The sequence below is a fragment of the Vanellus vanellus genome (assembly GCF_965231255.1).
Source record: "Vanellus vanellus genome assembly, chromosome: 4".
Classification (NCBI taxonomy): Eukaryota; Metazoa; Chordata; class Aves; order Charadriiformes; family Charadriidae; genus Vanellus; species Vanellus vanellus.
In genome coordinates, this window is record NC_138909.1 from 74974832 (window position 1) to 74995855 (window position 21024).

General features: G+C 38.2%; 1 protein-coding gene across 1 annotated transcript in view; it reads right to left on the minus strand.

Moving 5' to 3' along the window:
* Positions 1–21024, minus strand: part of DLC1 (DLC1 Rho GTPase activating protein) — a 238514-nt gene that overhangs the window by 127666 nt on the left and 89824 nt on the right. The window contains exon 5 of the mRNA XM_082483152.1: positions 10938–10971. Coding sequence (XP_082339278.1) covers positions 10938–10971 — 34 coding nt within the window. The remainder of the gene's footprint in view (positions 1–10937; positions 10972–21024) is intronic.

Sequence of the window (21024 nt, forward strand, 5' to 3'; positions counted from 1 at the left end):
GAGGATTTTCAGACTTGGACTTAGCAAGTTTCTCCTTACAAACTTAGTCCAAACTCATGCGACTGGAAAGATTACCTGCAGGGATAATTCCTTGCAGATTTATGGTTTATAGGCATTTGGCAGTTGTGTCTATCAATAAACTTGGTTTTCAGTTCTTTCTTTATTCGTGATACTTATGAATTAAGCAACAATTTCATGCGGTATCTGATTCTTACCTAAAAATGTTATGAAGAAGAGATTCACTAATAGCCCAAATCAACACAAAGGTAGATTGAAGATGGTAATAAAAAAGTTACATGAGGCGACCGACTGACTTTGCATATAAGAACTGTACACTGGTGCATTTTAAAGATGAATAGCATCTACCACATGCTAGGGAATCAGCATTTGATTTGATTACCACTTCACCATACATGCAAAACAAATCTAATTTTACAAGAGTATTTGGAGAGGAGATTTAAGACAACGGCTAAACTTGATGACAAGATACCACAAGGTATTTCAAAAATCTTCAAGATAATGAAAAACAGGTTTTGTCAGATATGGTTAGTGTCGTTGAGTTTATAGACAATGAAAGATCTCGTCGCTCAGGCTGAACGTACTACAGGCGGATACAGCGATACTCTCAAGCATCACTCGCTATACCAGAAGGCATTCAGAGCCCAAGTCAACAACTCTAACAAGAAAAAAACCACCCCAGTCTGAGCAACCTGTGACGCTGCAGTTACGTACAGCCCTATCATTGTGCTGCCAAGGACGGTTCCACATTAGGAAGACACTTTGCCTCCAGGTGTGCCTAATCCCAAGTGTGCTTTTGGGCGTCTCTCACCTGAGTTTTCAGCATGTCCTTAGAGGAATGCAAATAAGCATGACTTCTCATCAAACATCAAAGAGCTCTTTCTTTTCCCTGAGGATTGGTGAAAAGGAGCTTTTCATTCTAATAAGACAGGAGTTTAAAGCGTGCACGCAAGTACCTAAAATGCATAAACAACAAACCCCTGTGCTGGCTTTGCAGAGGAAAGCCCATGTCCCAGGTGACCTGGGACTGAAACAATTTCTTACCCTTCTGTTTCAACAGATGCAAAAAGAGAAAAGTTATCTTGCCACACTGTCTTAATATGAAGAGCTTACAGCACTTAAAGTTGATTTAAAATTGTTCAGCTCTTTAGTTCATCTTCAACAACTGACACAACTTAGCAGTCCAAGTCCTATTTTCAAATGTGAACACAGGAGCATAATATGATCTTACAGATGTTTTTAATGTTGTCTAGGAACCCAAAGAAATAAAGAAGAGCTTATTAAATTTTTCAGAAATGACTAGGTACATTCATAATTCTGTGCCATGTGCAGATTTTACTGGCCAAAGGTAACCTTTACTGGGAATCAGTATACAATTAGCAAGTGTCACAACAGAGATGATGTTTTTCATCTTCAGGTACACTAATAGCTTCGGAAAAGTCGCCGACATTTAATTTTAAAATTTGGCTCTGGACACCTCAGCTTTTCAGAGCTGACTCTATTTCTGGACACTGAAAAAGAAAGCCCATCACCTGATTTCCAAATCAACAGCACATCACTACTCTGGAAACTGTGGCCTAATGATTACATGTCAGTATCAATTAGGACCAATCAAACTCATTTATATTTCATCCAAATCAACACAAGTCTTTACTATGAACTCAGTCCGAACGAAATTAAGCCAGAAATAACTTGATTAACTGGTTATCACCATTCTCCGTTATTCTTGTTACAGCCAAAAAAGGAAAGGAAGAAGAACTTGTTCATGTTTGCTTTGATTTAAAAGCTATTTTTGGCCAGGGACTACCTCTGGTGTCCAGCACAGTAAGAAATCACAATTTGGGCTGGGTAATATAAATGCTACCAAACCACTGTGTAACTGATAACTAACTTTATACTGAAAAGCAACTTGATTAAGATTAAATATACGATATGGGCCAGAATATACAGTGTACCAATTTGCAGTCTGCATGATGGTGTTATAAAATGTGAGCACATTATAATGAGTTATAACGTAATACTAAATTAAATTTGCTGAAAGTAACAAATTCATAAGCTTTCTGCTGTATTTTCCACTTTAACAACAAAGAGCTCAGTCATGAAACATTGTTTCCCACAATATTTTTGTTTGCAAGTTGGGATTTTACGGTCTGGAAGAGTGGACAAATAAATGATAAAAAAAACTGGCTGGAGAGCAGCTCTATGGAAAAGGCCCTGAGGTCTTGGCAGGCAGCGAGCTGAGCGTGAGCCAGCAGCGTGCCCTGGCAGCAGAGAGAGCTGGCACCATCCTGGGATGTATCAATAAAGTCATGGCCTGTAGATGGAGGGGAGGGGTTATCCCTCTCTATTCAGTGCTTGTTAGACCACATCTTCAATACTGAGTCCAGTTTCAGAGTGCTCCCAATACAAGAAAGACCAGGGGAGGGCCACCAATTTGGTTAGGGTCTGAATCACTTGGCCTGTGAGTCAAGGCTGCAGGACTTGTTCAGCCTGAAGAGATGGCTCTTGGGGTCCTACCAGAAGCTCCCCAGGACCTCGTGGGAGGGCAACAAGAAGATGGAGCTAGGCTCTTCACATTGTGGATGGGAGGATAACAAGAGGCAGCAGGCATAAACTGAAATCAGGAAGGATCATGCTGGATATAAGGAAAACTGTCTCCTCCATGGAGAGATGTACTCTCTCTGCAGTGGAGCAGATAGCCTACAGAGGTTGCGCAGGCTCCATCCTTGGAGGTTTTCAATACCAGACTGGATAAAGTCCTCAGCAACCTTTTCTGACCTCAAGGCTGGTCCTGCTTGTGCAGGAGGTTGGAGAAAGGACCTCCAAAGGACCCTTTCAAGACAGTTGTCCTGAGTTGTCTTCTGTTTAACTGTATTTCACTAATAGGTGATGAGTTATGAGAGACATTCTTACAACTTATCAATCTGTGATGAAACTTATAAAATTGTGTCAAAATATGTTTTAAAGACTTGAATGCTAATGTTTGGGTTTTTTCTAATCACATTGTTTCTGGGATGAAAATAACTTGCCTTAAGAAGAAAAATATATATTGCCTTAAAAGCACATTGGACTGGACAGAAAAGGGATAGCTGAAAGATTTAACATGATGGCCAGCAGCAGTAATCACTTAGCTGGCACTATATATATCTTTATTCCTGTCAGGGAAATATCTTGATTAGAATAAGGTAATTCTATTACAGAACTTAAGAAAAGACAGCAAAACAGCAAAGAAATCAAAAGTCAATTGCTCACCACAGGAATATGAGGCACTGCTTGTTTTCTCGAAAGCAAATGCTGATATTTGAATATTTGTTGAGGAATAATTTAAAGTTGTTTCGACAATTAACATAATAATCAAAGAATCTAGAAAAATATCATAGCTACAAAAGCATTAAAGTGCACAATATGGACCAATGCAATGTAAAAATAATGGCTTATCCTTGTTATTGGCCTAGAATAATTCAGTTAAGCTTTTCTCTCTAAGCACTTTAAAGATCAAAATAAATGAAACTATATTAGAGACATGAGCAAAATTAAATGCCTTTGAAGATAACAACAGCATATTCTGATCTAAAGAGCTCTTCCAAAGAAGTATAAAAACGGGTCCATACGGATGGCCCATACTCATGCAGGTAGAATAAGAAACCAGAAGCTGGCTAAATATTTAGGGATTTGATGCACAAGAGGTTCTGTTAGTTCCCGGATACTTCAGATGTACTTTATTATTATGCAATGATTTAATGGAATTTGTTTAAGCCTTCCAGAAAACATTCATTTTCCTGTTCAGGCATGTGACCTGAACCTTTGTGTCCTTCAATGGTGTACATCCTTCTTGACTGCTGGCTCTCTCTCAGAGCACATTCACAGTACCTGGCCCTGCCCTTCACTTTTTAAGACTCAATTAAGTAATATACAACAGACAAACATTTAGGGGCCATCCTGCTTCCAGTGTATTCAGCATGTTTTTAAGTGGACTTCCAGAGCAAAGCTGCAGACCCAAGATCTACTCTTTCCTCCAAAACCAAAAGAAAAGGGCCACAGCACCCCAGGATTAATGAGATTTTGGCTTCACACAGTGCTACACGTATTTTAAAGTCTATGTGTTTATATCCACGTGCATACAGTGAATATGGTGTGACTTTTAAAAGTGAAGTGATTTAATCGGAAGAACAACTATGGTAGTGTGAGGTTAATAAGCCACTAAAAATCAAATACCAAAAATCATGACATCAGCTGTTTTACACCATTTAGGAAAAATAAAGAAAACCCAACAACTAAGCATCATCAGGAATCTTAGCATGAAATATCAGCTTTTGGTGTCTATTGGCATCACAAACCTTTTTTTCTAGTGATGAAATAAGTGGAATAAAAATATATCTATTAGCATCTATCAGTGTTTGGCAGACACCCATGCATATTCTGGCAGAGTTTATGTAACTGTTTTTTTAGCATGACCGATTGAAGTGCAAGTGCTCACCTGACATTTTTATTTAGAAAGCAAACACTCAGCTAAAACAAATTTTATAACTGTTGCAACATGAGCAGCAAAAGAAAGTATAAAGTACCAGCTCCTAGCTAGGTAATCTAAGGTCTCACAAAAACACTCATAAGCTTGTTCTAGTAAAACCAGATAAAATACTTACAAAAAGGAACAATTAACAATTCATTTGGTCCAGTTTATTCTGGAATACTGGCTAGAGATATTGTAAAGCAGCCAGAAAACTAGTAACTCTGCCAATTAACTCGTATTTCTCTCCAGTTCATGTGGAAACTGGTATCCTGTAGCCAGTCAGATGGCGTTTGCTCTATGTTCAAAATGAGTTATGTATGGACGAACCTTTAATGACTTTATGAAAACAGAGCGTCCAGCAGGTACTGCTCATAGAAAGAATCGATTTCCCTGGATCTAGAACACGGTTGTAAAATCTAGCAGAGATTTGCTTCCCCCCGCCCCCCTTTTTGATTAGAGCTGCAGTTAAATTAAAAGAAATGAGAAGAGCTCTACCTAGTGTGCCAAGCAGTTGGTCTTTTATTATGTGCCTTGTTCAGTGACAGTGAACCTGTCACTATTGGATTTTCAAGGTCCTCCTGCTGCGAGTTCTCACAGGCAGTCCTGACCTGCCTTGTCATCACTCCATCACCTCCTGTCCTGCAGCTCATCTCACCGTGGGGCTGAGCACCGAGTGTCCTCTGCTGCCTGACACCCACTGTTGGAGTCGGTGAGAGGAAACACCCTGCTGTTAAGGTCCCTTTAATCATCTGTGTATTTGTCTTCCTTCTGAATCAAAGGCATCCAGAGAAATTAACACCGAAGGACATTGAACCTGTACTTTATTAAATAGTATCTTTACCAGAAATCTAAAGAAGATGCAGAAAGAAACGTGACTTGTTCACTGTGAGGCCCATATTGTAGTGCTAACACCAGGGAGCTTTCAAACTCTTTACGTTGGCCAGAGATCCAATGAAGCTGTTGTCTTCGACTGTGCTTAATACTTTATCCTCTTGTTTGCTTGCTTATCCCATAGCATTCTCCTGGAGAAACTGGCTGCTCATGGCCTGGACAGGTATACTCTTCGTTGGGTAAAAAACTGGCTGGATGGCCATGTCCAGAGAGTGGTGGTAAATGGAGTTAAATCCAGTTGGTGTCCAGTGACGAGTGGTGTCCCCCAGGGATTGGTGCTGGGGCCCGTTCTCTTTAATATCTTTATCAACGATCTGGATGAGGGGATCGAGTGCACCCTCAGTAAGTTCGCAGACGACACTAAACTGGGGGGGCGTGTTGATCTGCTTGAGGGTAGATTGGCTCTGCAGAGGGATCTGGACAGGCTGGACAGATGGGCTGAGGCCAGTGGTATGAGGTTCAACAAGGCCAAGTGTCGGGTCCTGCACTTGGGTCACAACAACCCCATGCAGCGCTACAGACTGGGGGCGGAGTGGCTCGAAAGCTGCCTGGCAGAAAAGGACCTGGGGGTGTTGGTGGACAGCCGGCTGAGCATGAGCCAGCAGTGTGCCCAGGTGGCCAAGAAGGCCAACACCATCCTGGCCTGCATCAGAAATAGTGTGGTGAGCCGGACTAGGGAAGTAATCATCCCCCTGTACTCGGCACTGGTGAGGCCTCACCTCGAGTACTGTGTTCAGTTTTGGGCCCCTCACTACAAGAAGGACATTGAGGTGTTGGAGCGTGTCCAGAGAAGGGCTACAAAGCTGGTGAAGGGTCTGGAGGACAAACCTTATGAGGAACGACTGAGGGATCTGGGGTTGTTTAGCCTGGAGAAGAGGAGGCTGAGGGGAGACCATATCACCCTCTACAACTACCTGAAAGGAGGTTTTAGAGAGATGGGAGCTGACCTCTTCTCCCTGGTGACAAGTGATAGGACAAGAGGAAATGGGTTCAAGTTATGTCAGGGCAGGTTTAGATTAGATGTTAGGAAGCATTTTTTCACTGAAAGGGTTATTAAACATTGGAATAAGCTGCCCAGAGAGGTGGTGGATTCACCATCCCTGGAGGTGTTTAAGAAAAGGGTAGATGAGGTGCTTAGGGACATGGTTTAGGAGTGGTGGTGTTTTTATCAGGGTAGGTTAATGGTTGGACTTGATGATCTTAAAGGTCCCTTCCAACCTCACTGATTCTATGATTCTATCTCCAAAACACAGATGAGAAATGGGCTATCAAATCTGTTCTACTCCATGTCAAAGACTGACACTTTTATTTGTGCTGAAGTAGACCTCTCTAACCTACTAGTTGGAGAGTACTGAGATTTACCCAAAGTGACTGTGCACTTTTTCAATATTTTGGTAGAATTATCAAAGCTCTTAAGAGCGTGTTCACTTGCTATTCTGCTAGGGAATTTCTGCTGCTACAGATGAGTAGTGTCACTTGCTTTTTTACACCATCACGTGTTCTCTATTTTTTAATTGATCCAAGTTTGTACTTAATAATTACAATGTAGCATCCAATGACTTAAACCTTATATTATTTTTAGAGCAGCAACTTTTCCAAATGTGTGTTCAAGAAAAATACCACAGGGCGGTTGTTTTGTGCACAGGAAAAATTTATTTATTATAATGCCGAACATTATGGACCGATGCTGTTAATATTTATTTCGGGCTAGACTAAACCTTCTGCCCTGTTTATGTGATAGCACATAGTTTCATCACCTCAAGAGAAATAAGCTGTGCTAGTCCCTGACCAGATGTGGATATTCCCTCTACCTCTCCCGCTGGCTCTGTTGTAGCAATGTTTCTAAGTGACAAACACAGTTCGCTATTGCCCACAAATATTTGAGGATAAATTGGGAAATCATGAAGTAGGTCCACAAAGAGACTTAGGCAATACTTCTAATATTGACTTATAGTCATTTCACCTTTGAATTGGGAACACTGCTCCAGAAACTGAAGTTAGCCCTGGATTAGGAACCTCACAGCGGATTCATCGCACTGAATATTGGTGTCTATGTTAGGAGCCATCCTGACTCTACAGTTAGTGCAGAGTTAACCAACACCATTCATTGTGTCTCATGTGGGATTCACATCACTGAACCAAATTCTGGCATATAGCCAGGTGAACTACAGAAAGGTTAATATATTGATTATTTTTAGACTATAAATGAAAGCAACACCATAAACTCTGGCACAGACACGTTCATTATTGACAAGTGAGATGAACCCTCCATCCTTCACATTTCTTCATAGTTCATGGACGGTATTTGAGAATAAAAATCACAGCAGTCAGCAAGGTAAGTCAAGGCCTGGGAATATATAAATTACTCAGGAGAAAGATGGATGCATCTGAAAAAACAGTCTTTTGATGGCCTGCATTCCTGATGTAGGTGCCGATAGCGCCAGCCCTGAGTCATCTCTTGGCTCAAGACATCATTTTCCCTGACTCTGCATATTGCTTGATCTTAACTTCTACCTTAAAGTCCTTTTGAAAGATTTATTTTTATCACCGTTGCCAGAAACGTCAATAAGATTGAGATTTCCTAAAAATGCATTTCTCAGAAATAGCTGATGCTATAATACACCTTTTGCAATGCCCTAATTCACACAACTTGAAGCTGTAGTATACACAGTTAGGCATGACAAATGTTCTGCTCAATACACTGGTCATTTATAGGTTTTTGCCAAAAGGACTCTGCGATTGCAGGTTTTACTGCACTTTCCACTGTAAAAAATGGTTATGCAACTCTTGAGTTATTAATTGACAAAATAGCAATGTTTTCAATGTTTGGCTTTGCTCTAAATCTAAAAATACTGTGGGTTTTGTTGCCCCCTTTTTTTTTTTTTTAGTACTCCACCTGAAAGTTTGTATTTGATGTACTCAAAGTTTACTGCGTGTTGGAAAATATATAAAATTGAGAAAATACTTAATTTCAAGGACTAACAACTGCTATAAACATAACCAGCAACGTGTGAACTTCTAAGCTGCTTACGCAGCTTGGTCCACTTAAGGATCGAAATGTTTGGTTGCCTACAGGAAAAACATTTACAAGTATCAAAATATCTGGAGTCCACAGAATAGAAAATCTTGTAAAAACAGGTTTCTATTTCTGTATATAGAATTTCTGAACCAGAAACATTGAAACAGCAGCCTTTCTGCTTTCTTGTATTTCTCATTCCAGTCCCTGATGAAACTAAATATTATGAAGTAGGAAAGAGGGCGCTACAAAGAATTATTACTTCAAATTCTCAAAATGAGAAAAGATATTTGAATAGAAATTTTGAGTGCATTTTTAATACAGTTTTAAGTTTAATACAATGATATTGAATCTCTTTACCTATTGTGTTATCACTGTCAGTAGTAAAATAAACAGCTGTTTCTTTTTGTTCTGTAATAATTTGTAATATATTTTAGTTTGTTTGTAATAGTATAAACTCAAAGAAGTTAGATTGTTGGTCCAAATGAATATGAAAATTAGTATTTGTTTTGTTCTCTTCCAGCAGACATGCAAATATGCTATTTTTTTTTTTGAAGGCTTTCACACCTGACTTGTCTTTGTCATTTATGAGTCTTATGCAATGCCATTTATCTGCTCAACTGTAAGCAGCAATGATCAAACAGAGCCTAGTTAAATTGCAAAACACAAGACCTGAATGTCTGAATCAAGAGCCAATGGCATTTGAAAAAAAAAATAGCACTAACTACCCCTCGAACCAAGTGACTTCAGTCAATAGGCCTGATTTAAATAATCGTCTCCCCAACACATGCTTAATATTTCCAAAAAGCGGTCATAACCTCATGAGCGCCCGAGCTGCAAAGAGTTAAAGAAGAGCCAAAACTGATTAAAAGGCAACCACATTTCCACTCACAGTCTAGCTTGTGCCCACGGGCATGGAAATGTCAGCAAACGCACTCCACGTGGCATGAAGTTACACCTAATATCTGTACTATTAAATACAACGCTGTCCACAAAAAACATAAACACTGGAGTCTGGGCAGGAAGAAGGAAGAGAGAGACAGATTCATATCTATAGGTACAGGTTATAAAGTGTATGTCAAAAATACATTGATTTCATACCATCATCAACACTGACATGATAGGTAGTTTTGACACTGAAGAAGTAAGCATAGAGCTTTGAATTTTATTCTGATTTTACAAATGGTTAGCTATGGCAAACACTTTTTGCAGCTCTGTTCCTCTAGTATAAAACTGGGGTCATTACACCTCCATACCCTGAAGATTTTTTAATGACTTTCAGATAGCTTTTCGTCTTGCACGGTACGTAATTGCTGAAGATGTACAAAACCCTATAATGTTACACAGTTGCTTGAGAAAGCACTTGAAATTAGCTGCAAATAGGAGGGCCAATTATAATCCATTTGCATGCTTGGACATAATTTAAATGGTGTGGCCAAATACGAGCTGCCTCAGGAAAAGAAATACCAAATAATACCACCTGCAAAGTCTATAAAGGAAATTCTTCTGAACTATGGGTCACAGTTTGGGAATTATTTATGAACTTCAACAGCCAAAATAGCAACATCCTGATGAGACAGCTCCATAGCTTCTACAATAATGATTAGCACTGTGGCTTTTCTCCCAAACTCATTTTTTTTTTAAACCTATTCCTCTCCCTTAATAAGCAAAAGAAAAGAGATAATCCGAACAAGGATAACGCAAGAAAACATCCACAACAAAAATCAGACACCAATCAGAATGCCAGGTGGCATTTGGATATTCTGAGGTATTTTTCAAGCTGTATTCGAAGTACAGTAGCAAACTACCAATTAAGATCAATGACGAAGAAACCAACAGAGATTCTAGAGATCTCTAGTGCTGAGTAGAGGGTTTATCACAACAACACGCCCATTTGACAACGTCTAGCAGACAATCACTAATAGATTGCACATACCGACACCAAAGTACATATAGTGTTCATAGAACATAGAAAAGAATATAAAAACAACCCTTCAATATTCTGAAAGTACTTAGCCAAAATAAAAGTTATTATCTCCAGTGAAATGCTCCAGGTAACCGAAACTTCCTGCCAAACTTCGAGACAGACAGTAAAGTTCACACTAAGTCATCAGATTCCACCGACTTGAACGAACCCATTGGCAAACATGTTTGTTAATCGAGACATCAACTAGATCAAAAGAGACTTTAACACCAAGTAACCAGTCAGTATCTAGAGGAAGACCAACATATAAGAGGCAGCTGCGATTCAACTGGGTACTTTGTAGGGTAGGTTCAAACATCTGTATTAGTATCACACAGAAAGCGGGACTGCCTTTCAGAAACAGAAAATATCCTGTTCAGGAAACGACGAGTAACCTTTACGCAGGCATTTGTCAGGTCTGTAACCCTGCACATCCGAAACCCCACAGCTGAAGCCCGTCTTTTGTCACTTAGTTAAGTAACACTGTACTCCACAAAACAAACACAAGGAAATGAGAAAACAAGTAAATATTTACTCACCAGCCTTCTCCTTCTCTGAAATAGCTGGCATAGCCTGAAAGAAAAAAAGAAATGATACCACCATTAAAAAAATATTAGGGAAACATTATAAAATCTTAAAGTAGATCATTCTGGAAAGAACCGAGTTAAGCACTCGGGAGAGAAACATACAGTTCCCATTTGAGTGGCTTATAATCTATTATGAAACCAATTACTGTCAAAAAAAAAGAACTACGAGAGAAGGGAGGAGATGGAGTTAACAAGAGATTCCAATGATTGCATTTTGAAATAATCATCCTAGAATACATGCCCACAAAATTCCACTGGGAAATTACTAAATAATTCTGAGGGAGCGAAGACAAAAACTGTGTGGCTGAAGATGAGACTAAAATGACAAATCTTTCTTCTGCAGAACTCAAGTAGAGTTCTGCCATTGACTCCAAATAGTTATGACTCGGGCTCAAATGTATGTTGTTCTATGATATACCGATTTCTTATTTTTTATATAATTTTTCAAAGACAAGTAATAGGAGTGTTTTCATATTGGCTGTAATTGTTTTTGGATTTGGAAAATTGTGTTTTGTTTTGGGTTTTGTTTTTTTTTTTTTTTTTTTTTTTTTGCAATGGATGTAAAAGTCTTTCATATTATGCTTTTCTTTCAGACTAATGTGGAAGAACTTTCTGAATGTATTTTTCCTAAAATAAGTACATAATAGGTTGAATGAATAATGAAATGGAATTTATATAGCACACACATAAACAGAATAAAAGAATGCGCAGGTATGACAAAAGTTAAGAAAGGCTGGAGGAGAAATAAGATTGGGTATGCAATGCATGCAGAACTGCCATGTAATTTAAGGTATCAAATTTACATCCCTTTCACTCCTACCAGTCTAGACTTTGTTCAGCAGAATTTCTTGCTGCAGATTTCACAGAAAAAAGAAAGAGGGGAGTGATGGGCAGAAATCACAGAACAACCAGTTTCGGACTTTATATAGTGTTCCTGACATAGGCTTTGAAAATTTAATTTCAGGATTTGATTTGTCTTGCTATATAAAATAGTATTTTATAGCATTTCCTGGATGACATTTTGTACCAAATTTCCAATAGAACATGCCTTAGACAGTATGTATTAAGGTAATAGCCATAAGAATCCTTTTGTGATTCTTTCTGTTTCACCTCTACTCTTATTAGTTAAATACCTATTAGGTATGATGGCTTCCTTTAAGGAAAGCTCAGAAGAAAACATTGAGACAAATGGAGATGTGGCAACGAACAGTGTCAGCGTCATCATAAGCTGTGTCATGGAAAAGAGACAGCAATTTGATGGGGACAGCCTTTGTAAGGTCTAAAACACGAGGCCAAGATGAACAGCTGTGATTCAGTGAACCAGGGGAAGCAGCTACAGGACTCAACGGGGATATGACAGTGACAAGTATGGAAGATAATTTATCTGGTGGCTTCATGGCAGACTTAAGTGGAGTTTAATCATATGCCTATAACTGCAACGTGAGTTGCTGGTAGTGCCTTTGGCCTGAATGAAGACTTCTTAATCAACATCCACCATCATTCACATCAGCATGCAGATTTTTTTTTTTTTCTTTTTCATATCAGCATATCAGATTTTAAAACATTGTTAATCTTTCTGTCCCTCACTTCAAGTTATTTCTTGGAAATCTACAATATGTCTAATTCATGATTGCTGAAATATGTTGATTTACAGCCAAACATAAATTTTTAGCAAATTTGTTAGATGCTAACCCTAAAGGTTGTTAGAGTTGTTTAGCGGGTTTAGCCCAGGTAAAAAGCTGTAGCTGGAAATGCAAAGAAGCATAATGCCTCAGGACAGACATGTAAGTCAGAAAAATCAGTATTTCTGTTAATGAGGATGAAGAAGCACTATAAGTTCCAGACAATTTAAAGGTAGAGTGAGGTTTGGAGATAAAAGTACTTCCTATGTTCCTATAGCATTCTTGCAGTGATTCAGTAAGATTGATGCTAGAGAGACCAATGGGCATTATACAATCTACCAAAAGTAAGATTTCTAAAATTGAGTTAGGTGCACGGAAAAAAAAAATGCTACTAGAGTATTCAGATAAAGAAATAGATTCAAAATGATAGCACCACAAAGTATATAAGTTTTCCTAGAATAATTAGGAGAAGACATGGTTGCATTTCCTTCATGTGCATCTAAAATTAGAAATAACTTTCTCTGATTTGGTCTTATTGATTAACTGCACAAGAAAAAAAGTATAGTATTTTCCAAGAGCCCAATATTTTCTCAAATTCATGTGAATCCAAGTAAGAAAAGAAAAAAGAAATTATCTCTAAAAAAGCTCTTATTGTAGCACTAAATTAATGAAAATAAAATCTTTAGAACAGAATAGGAAGCATATTTTTTCCAAAGAATATCAATATTCTTCTCATGGTAAAGACTGCAAATAACACAAATGTTTGACTCAGAACACGTTACTGTGGCACACTTATAAATTCTGAACCCACTATAACATTTATGAAAGATGCTTTCCTTAAAATAATGTATATAAACAAGCAAGTCTTACTCATCAATTCTGTACGATTTAATATATATAAAATTATATATGTGTATTTTTAGTCAAAGGTTTAGATTTGGTTAGTTTACATAAAAAATTGTAGATCTCCCTATTTTTTTTTTAATATAGTAAATGTAAAGTTCCTGGTTAAAAAAACACAACCAAACAAAAAAAAAACCACACCAAAACCTACCCTCTTTATCCACAAAGTACAAACCCAATACTTTCAAATATGTCAGCTTTATAAACAGAGTGTAATTCTGCTGAATCACGATGTAAAATGAGATAAAGATTCCATCAGAATGTTCTATTGGTGTTTAAAAGCCGAGAAAAAGAAATCCTAAATGAAGACAGCATTTATTGAAAATTCAAAATAAAGTAAACCACAAGCAAATCTTGTTCAACATGATCTCAGACAGTCCTACTATTGGTTTAGTTTTTTGTTAATACAGCTACACGTACTGCTTACACGCTGCCCAGTGGGACAACACGATTGTTACTTATGAGAAATGCTCTCATCTCCAGTACAGTTTTGAATTCACTGGAGACCTCCTTCCAACGAGTTCCATATGTTCCAAACGAATTGCATTCCCAGGAAGTGATTTAACATTTCTGGCAATGGAGCGATTAAACCGGATTTTCCTGCTTGACCAGATGGGTTCACTGTAACTTCACATTATTTCTCACTCTCCTCACAGAACTAAAGAACTGGACTAACAATTTCCACATGATGGGATCACGTGTTTTATTTTTAAAAAAAAAAAAAAAAAAAAAAAAAAGCAGGCACACGCCCTTTTTACACCCCCTTCACAGATTTCAACACCCCCCGGTCCCTCAAAGTCAGGCTATTCTCTATATTTTTAATAGTATCTGCTCTCAGCAGCAACAAGAAAGAAAAAATAAAAAGGGAGATCCCTCTAGAGAGGTAACCTGGTATGACTTGCCTATCACATCACTGCTGAAATATACTCAGGATTTTCTTTGAAATTAGAGAATGTGATTTTTAACCTATGAAAATCTTACTTGAAATTTCATATTGAAATTTTTTGTCTGCGTCCTGCCTGTGTTGCAACTGATGCCCTGTTAAAATATTATGTCTGCAAATAAGACTCTAAAGTGCATGGAAAATACTATATTGGACATTTTTCTTTAAAGTTGCAGTTGCTTTGCTCAGATAAACCAGTATTACTGGTAATCATTTCTAAATAACCAATTCCTTTGAATTTCATTAGGAGTCAGGTGGAAAAGCTGTCTTCCAGCAAGAAAGAAAATGGTGGAGAATTCTGGCAAGTCAAAACTTAAAATTTTTGCACAAATTAAAAGGTTTTTTTTGACCAAAGTCAAAATACCTTTTTTTTTTTTTTTTCCTGAGCTGTTAAGAATATTTTAACAGGAAAGAGAAGCAAATATGTAAAAAAAGCCCATAATTTGAAACAGCAACCATTCCTCTTGGGCATGTGCAGTTCTTCACTATGGAAAGAGGAAAGAAAGAATCCCTCCCCACTCCCCAAATTAGCTTCCTTCCCATACAAAGTCAAAATCCACCCATTTCATTCTCTGAGCTGGGCTAAAGAACTAGCACCGGAGCTTTCCTGATCAGAAGCAGTGGAGTCAGTAGATGTCCGCAGTGTCCTGGTGGCCAAAGGGGGAGGCGTTATGGGTAAAGACGATGGAGGGCCTTTGGGAGCAGCGGTGGGGGTACGCTGAGCTGCGAGACTGCCCTTGCAAAAAGCTGAGGCACATGCAGCGTGACCCGAGCACAGCTTAGCTCTCCTTTAACTCTAGTGCAAAGTTATATTTTTTTGTTTTTAATACTGATCTTGAACCTGCAGACAAAGCCGTAATGAATAAAATTAGACTAGCCGCCTTTTCGTTTCCTTGCACTCACAAAACATGAACAGCTCTACCACCACTGACTGGTGTGCAAAGGGCCACAATAGATGGCAAAGCTTTGTATAAACCAGTAAAGTTGCTGTAGAGGAGCATGTAACATACAATTTCTGAAATAAAGATCTAGTGGCACCTATTTATTTTTGTAGTATCTGATAAACCAATTGCAGTGAGTCTATATTTCAATTTTGCAAGCAAGATATAGCAACTTTATGTTACATCCATTAAATTCTCTTTTTACCCAGAATAATACTGCTGTTTTTTGTCTTTTTTTTTTTTTTGGATTACAGAAGATAAAGTGCATTTGGCGGTACGTGAATCACATTTTCAATGCTGAAATCCAACCATGATGGATATTCTACAAAGCCCTTCCATCACAGAAGGCTGTTAACTATCCAGTATTTTTTCAGGTATGTATTTGAATAAACATGTTGGGAAATTTCCTCGCTAATGTTCTGATACATCTTGATTTGCAAGTATTTCTCTACAATTTTGCCTGTGGAGATAACAACCTCTACTGCCCAGGGTGCAGGGAAAACTCCAGGACAAACCTTAGCATACTGGGATGTGACTAGAAAGGGAAAAATCCAACCTTCATAATAATTGTGAGCAGGTGACTCACAATTGCTGAGCTCAAGTTGTTATAAGTCCCCTATCTTATTTCGGAAGTGCTTGTATGGTAATCACCTTCCAATTAAAAATCACGGTCTAAATTCTCACTTTAGTGGATGCTTCTTTTATGCAAAACAGCATTAGTTAATAATTGTGTTTTTCACTGAAATTATTTGCTTCAAGTTCAAATCCATGTCCCCATTCTAAAAAACTGGAAGCTTTATATCACATTAGGCGCAGAAAGGAGACCGACCTCCAAAGCTTGCAAACATAAAATGAATGTTATATTTAGTTTCCAAATAGGATGATTGATTTTAAGACCAGAAACAACTATGTAGGTCGAAAGGTATCTCTGTCATCTTCTTTCTACTCAAACAATCAAAACACACAAAAATCTAAAGTGTTCTAAAGAAGAGCGATCTACTGAGCTTCCGACAAGAAAGAAAGGAGGTAATATCAACACAATATACAATTACCAAGGAAGGACTAATGAACCGAATGACAGAGAACTCTCTATTCCACTAAACAAGAGCAATCTTGTACCTGAAAAGTGAGGTCAACAACGCTCAGGCAGAAAACAAATTATAAGCATTATGTAATTTCTCATCAAACAGTGTATGTTCTGTATCATCTGGAGTCCTTAAATAGGCACTTTATTTTACTGAGAAGGTATGCTCCAGTTTTCTTAATTTGGATAAGTAGAAGTTAATTTTAACTGAGTTATTTCACATAAGAAAAAAAATCCACAATCATTCGGATAGTTTGAAATTAGGGAAATACATAACCAGAAGTTTCCTCAATTATATGCCCATTACAACAAAATATTGAATGAATATGTCTACCGGAACATTTTGATTTTTTGAAACCAAAGCCTTTTGCTTTTTAATGAATCTCATTAAGAAAGTAAACACATAGAAAACCCTTTTGGAAATACTCATTAATTTAAAGTAAAGTAATCTTTCGGTATTCGCATTGGACTGAAATCATAGCAATAGCGTAGAAGAAAAAGCAAGAATGATTAGTTTATAATTCAGAATTATTTACAAAACATTATTTTATTAAACTTGTAAGTTTTTAAAGTAAGTTTTCAGTTAACAATATTACAGTTTTGATTTTTTTTTCAACTGGATAATAAAAGAGAAAGAACAAAACCGTCAACTTTTAGAATACAGCAGCTTTAAGAGGGGAATTTAGCAAGGTCTTTCTTCTTTGTGGTCTTTCATTATACTAAAGCTTGCAATTACTAAAAGTAGAGCAGAAGGCAATTAAAACCCACCCAACAATAAAACTGCACCAATTAGCTCAATTTTAAAAAGGAATTAATGTCACATTCAGAGGTCTCGGGCTAAATTTATGAGAACCCTATGAATTTAGTTCTAGTGGAAGCACAAAGCTGTATGCTTGCCTGCATATGCTCTCCTCCAGTCAGTTGTATGCCTCTCCCCAACTACTGTGTTTGCTGACTAGATATTTCTGTTTGCTTGAGCCTCTTTATGCCACTGAGGTCACACACAGAGACCCCTTCTAGTTAGTGCTGGGTGGTTGGCAGCTCTCCTTCCACGAGGCGCTTGCCAAGAGCCTGCACTTGGGGTGGTCTGGTAACTTCATGCGTCTTCGTCGTTCAGCTGGCAGAGCGTGACTCTTGCTGGATGGGAAGCACAAAACAAAGATGCGGGATAACTGTCTCGTGCTCTGTGTGGTGTTATTGCAGAGTTTCCATAGATTGGGGTAAGCTCCCGATGCTCTGAAATCTGTCAGGACCACGTACAGCTGGTTTATATGACAGCCTGTCCGCGGCTTGTCCAGACCAGTAAGTAGAATTTGGCCATAATATAGAATTAAGATCTTTCTCCTTAGGGATGAAAAGACTTCAGAGCAGCAGCTGCAAGTTCCGAAGTACCCCGAGAGTTACAATCACCCATTTTGTGAAACATACTTATGATTTTTTTAATATTAGCAGTTGTTAGACCTCAGCTTATTTGCATATCAGGACTTAACTTGGAATAAAAACAAGTGTGTAAAATAAACTTGGTTTTGATCCTTCCCAGGAGTTCCCCAGATAAGGAACTGTGTTTCCACTTGAACTGCTCTTTAATTATGGCAGTGGACGTCCAGTACTTGAAAGAGAGGTCAGTTAAATTTTAGTTTAACGTTAAGGAACATTTATGTAGATTTTGGTAATAACAAAACCTGGGCTTCCTCCAGTTCCACCAATCATATGTATCTCTTCCCCAAAGAAAACATAGCTTTAATGTTAACACCAAAGCTGAGATGTGACACACTACCTCTAGAACTGGAGCAGCCCCAAGAGCGTTCATGATTTTCATCAATCACCAGAGGTTCTATTAGGGTTCATTTACACATAGAGAGCTTTTTCCCAAGCTTAGAGTCATTTGTTTAGCTAATGTTTATCTTATAAAGCCTTTTACAATAACAAACACATCAATAAACCCTGAAACATTGGCAAAGCTGAACTACTTGGGAACCAGAGGGCACCCAGCTCTATAAGGCAGCAGTAAAAGATAATTAAAGTCTCACGTTTCCCATTTGTTTCAACATCATGTAATGTCTACAGATGTGATTTTGCCTTAAAGCCTTTAAATCTGGAGAATGCTTCTACATGGCTGACAGGAATCCCAGGTGATTTCAGTCTTTTCTCATCTCTTTATACATAAAACTCACAACCTTAGAATAAGTCCACGTTTCATGTAAATAAAAGAACTCTTTCAATCATGTGAAGATAGAAAGTAAAATTTGTTACATGATGACTCTAAGTTACCAAACACCTTTGAGCACTTACTTGCAGAGTAAAAGGGGAAATTAAAAAACAGAAAAACGTACCATTCCTGTCTTCCCCAAGCCACCTCAAGGAAAACAAAGGAGATTTTTGCCCTTCATCCCCCCAAAAAGCAAGTTGCTCTTACTAATTTTGAAGGGTGAAGACATGAAAATCGGGAAGCTCACCTTACTGCTGCAGATGCCAGAGTCTATCATAATGCAGAAGCTGCATGTTCATGACCTAACTGAGAAAAGGTCAGCAAAACAAATCATCAGATATGTAAATTAGCAATCTGATTCTAATGATCTTTCTGTTGAGTTAGCCCAAATCCAACGGTCGACTGCTATATATATTTTTGAATTCCACTAATGTTAATCTCCTGGATTCAGATCTCACAGAGAGGTTAACGGTTGAAGAAAGCCTCACTGTGTTCAGCTTTATGTTCTGGAGAAGAAAATCAGGTGTAGAGCATCTCAGTAACTTATTGGCACCTACTGGGAGGGCAGCAACTATTGACAGCTACTCACACTCTCATCCTGTATGAGTTTGCCCTCTTGAATCTGCAGGTAACCCCAGCTGGCTGCTCTTCCCATCGTTAGCAGCAGCAGGCTGCTGCAACTGTTTAGAGCTCTGTATCTCTCAAAATAAAAAAGAAAACCTCAAGAAACTGATTTTTAAAACATGGTATGTATGTTTTGGCAAAAAACGTTACGCTCACAGCCTCACGTGAATTCAGTCACCGTGGTATTACATTCGTTGGACTAGGTGAGAAAGGATCAAAAGCAGATTTGATCCGCCCAGGGCGGCTCTTGATCTTTGAGCCTTATTCAGGCATAGAAGAATAAATTACTCCAAAAGCTAAATTTCATCTATGATCATGAAACCTTTACTTTCTGCAGAACGTCATAGAACAGCAGAGAAGCTGAAGAGTCACATAATAGTGATGCTAATCACGAGATGATGGGGAGAGGAGGGAGATAGCATGATGCATAGAATCAGTGATCGGTTTGGGACAGTCAGTGGGATGTTTTATTGTTGAAAAAAGTGCATCTAACTTTGGAAGGTAGCAGGAGTGGTCATAGGAGACTAAGTGCCAAATTTCAGTAAGTTATAACCAAGTCAGCTAGATGTGATAGTTACCGTGTTTCTTCTTGGTTTACTAAAACATAAAGCAAAATACATTAACATAAGCCACCCTATTTGCTTTCACAAGGAGAAGCCAAATGGTAAGGAGAAGAAGCACACAAGACAGTAGCTTTGTCTTGGGTAGGAGGAGGAGGTAGAAAGGAGGGGAATAAACACTAAAATATGCTATCTGTGTCTCGTTTGCTTATTTGACCATATTCTTGGAGTCTCAGTTTGTTCATGCTCCAACATATACACATAGTGAGTGTGAGCTTAAAAATCACCAAACACCAGTACTGTGACCTTACTAAGTCAGTGTTTCTCTCGGTCATCCAAGAGAAAGAGAATTGAAATGAAAAAAGTTCTTCTGAGTGCTCTCTGCATAAGTAGTGTGTTAATCTTTAAGGTTGTGGGTGACAGAGAGAGGCAATAAAACAAAAACACATCTTTTGGCTGAAAAAGTAAGAAAACTTGCTTTTCAGTTCATTGAAGAACTTCTGTTTCTTTCAAGATAATTGATTTTAAAAAAAAAAAGAGTAGCAAAGATATTGCTTAAATGAAAAAACCTCATATTTTTTTCCCAAAGACAGAAAAAAAATAAAGTAACAAGTAAAAATGAGAAGTTTCTTTGTCACTGGGAAAAGAAACAGGAGCTTTATCTCCTAAAAGGGTCTAAGGAAATGATGCAAAGTAGGTTTTCTAATCCAAATAAAACAATGAAAGTTCTAAAAAATACCCCAAGCCCTTGAAAAACCTCTTTGGGAAACAAAACATTCATCTGCACAGCTGTTTTATGCTAAAATGTTTATAACCAAATCCCCCTTTTTTGTTTGAGAAAAAACCCCACAACTATAACCATTTCTACTTTAATATCTAAACTCTGGTCAAACTAAGCATCAAATTCCCTTTATTCATATATAACCAAAAGCTTGGTTTCCCTGGTACAGTTAATAAACCAGAGAAATATGTATTTCATTGGACGCTGTCCCACACGATATCCTGGTCTCTAAATTGAAGAGACATGGATTCAACAAATGGACCACTCGGTGGATAAAGAACTGGCTGGACGGTCGCACTCAAAGAGTTGCGGTCAATGGCTCGATGTCCAAGTGGAGAGCAGTGACAAGTGGCGTTTCTCAGGGGTCGGTAC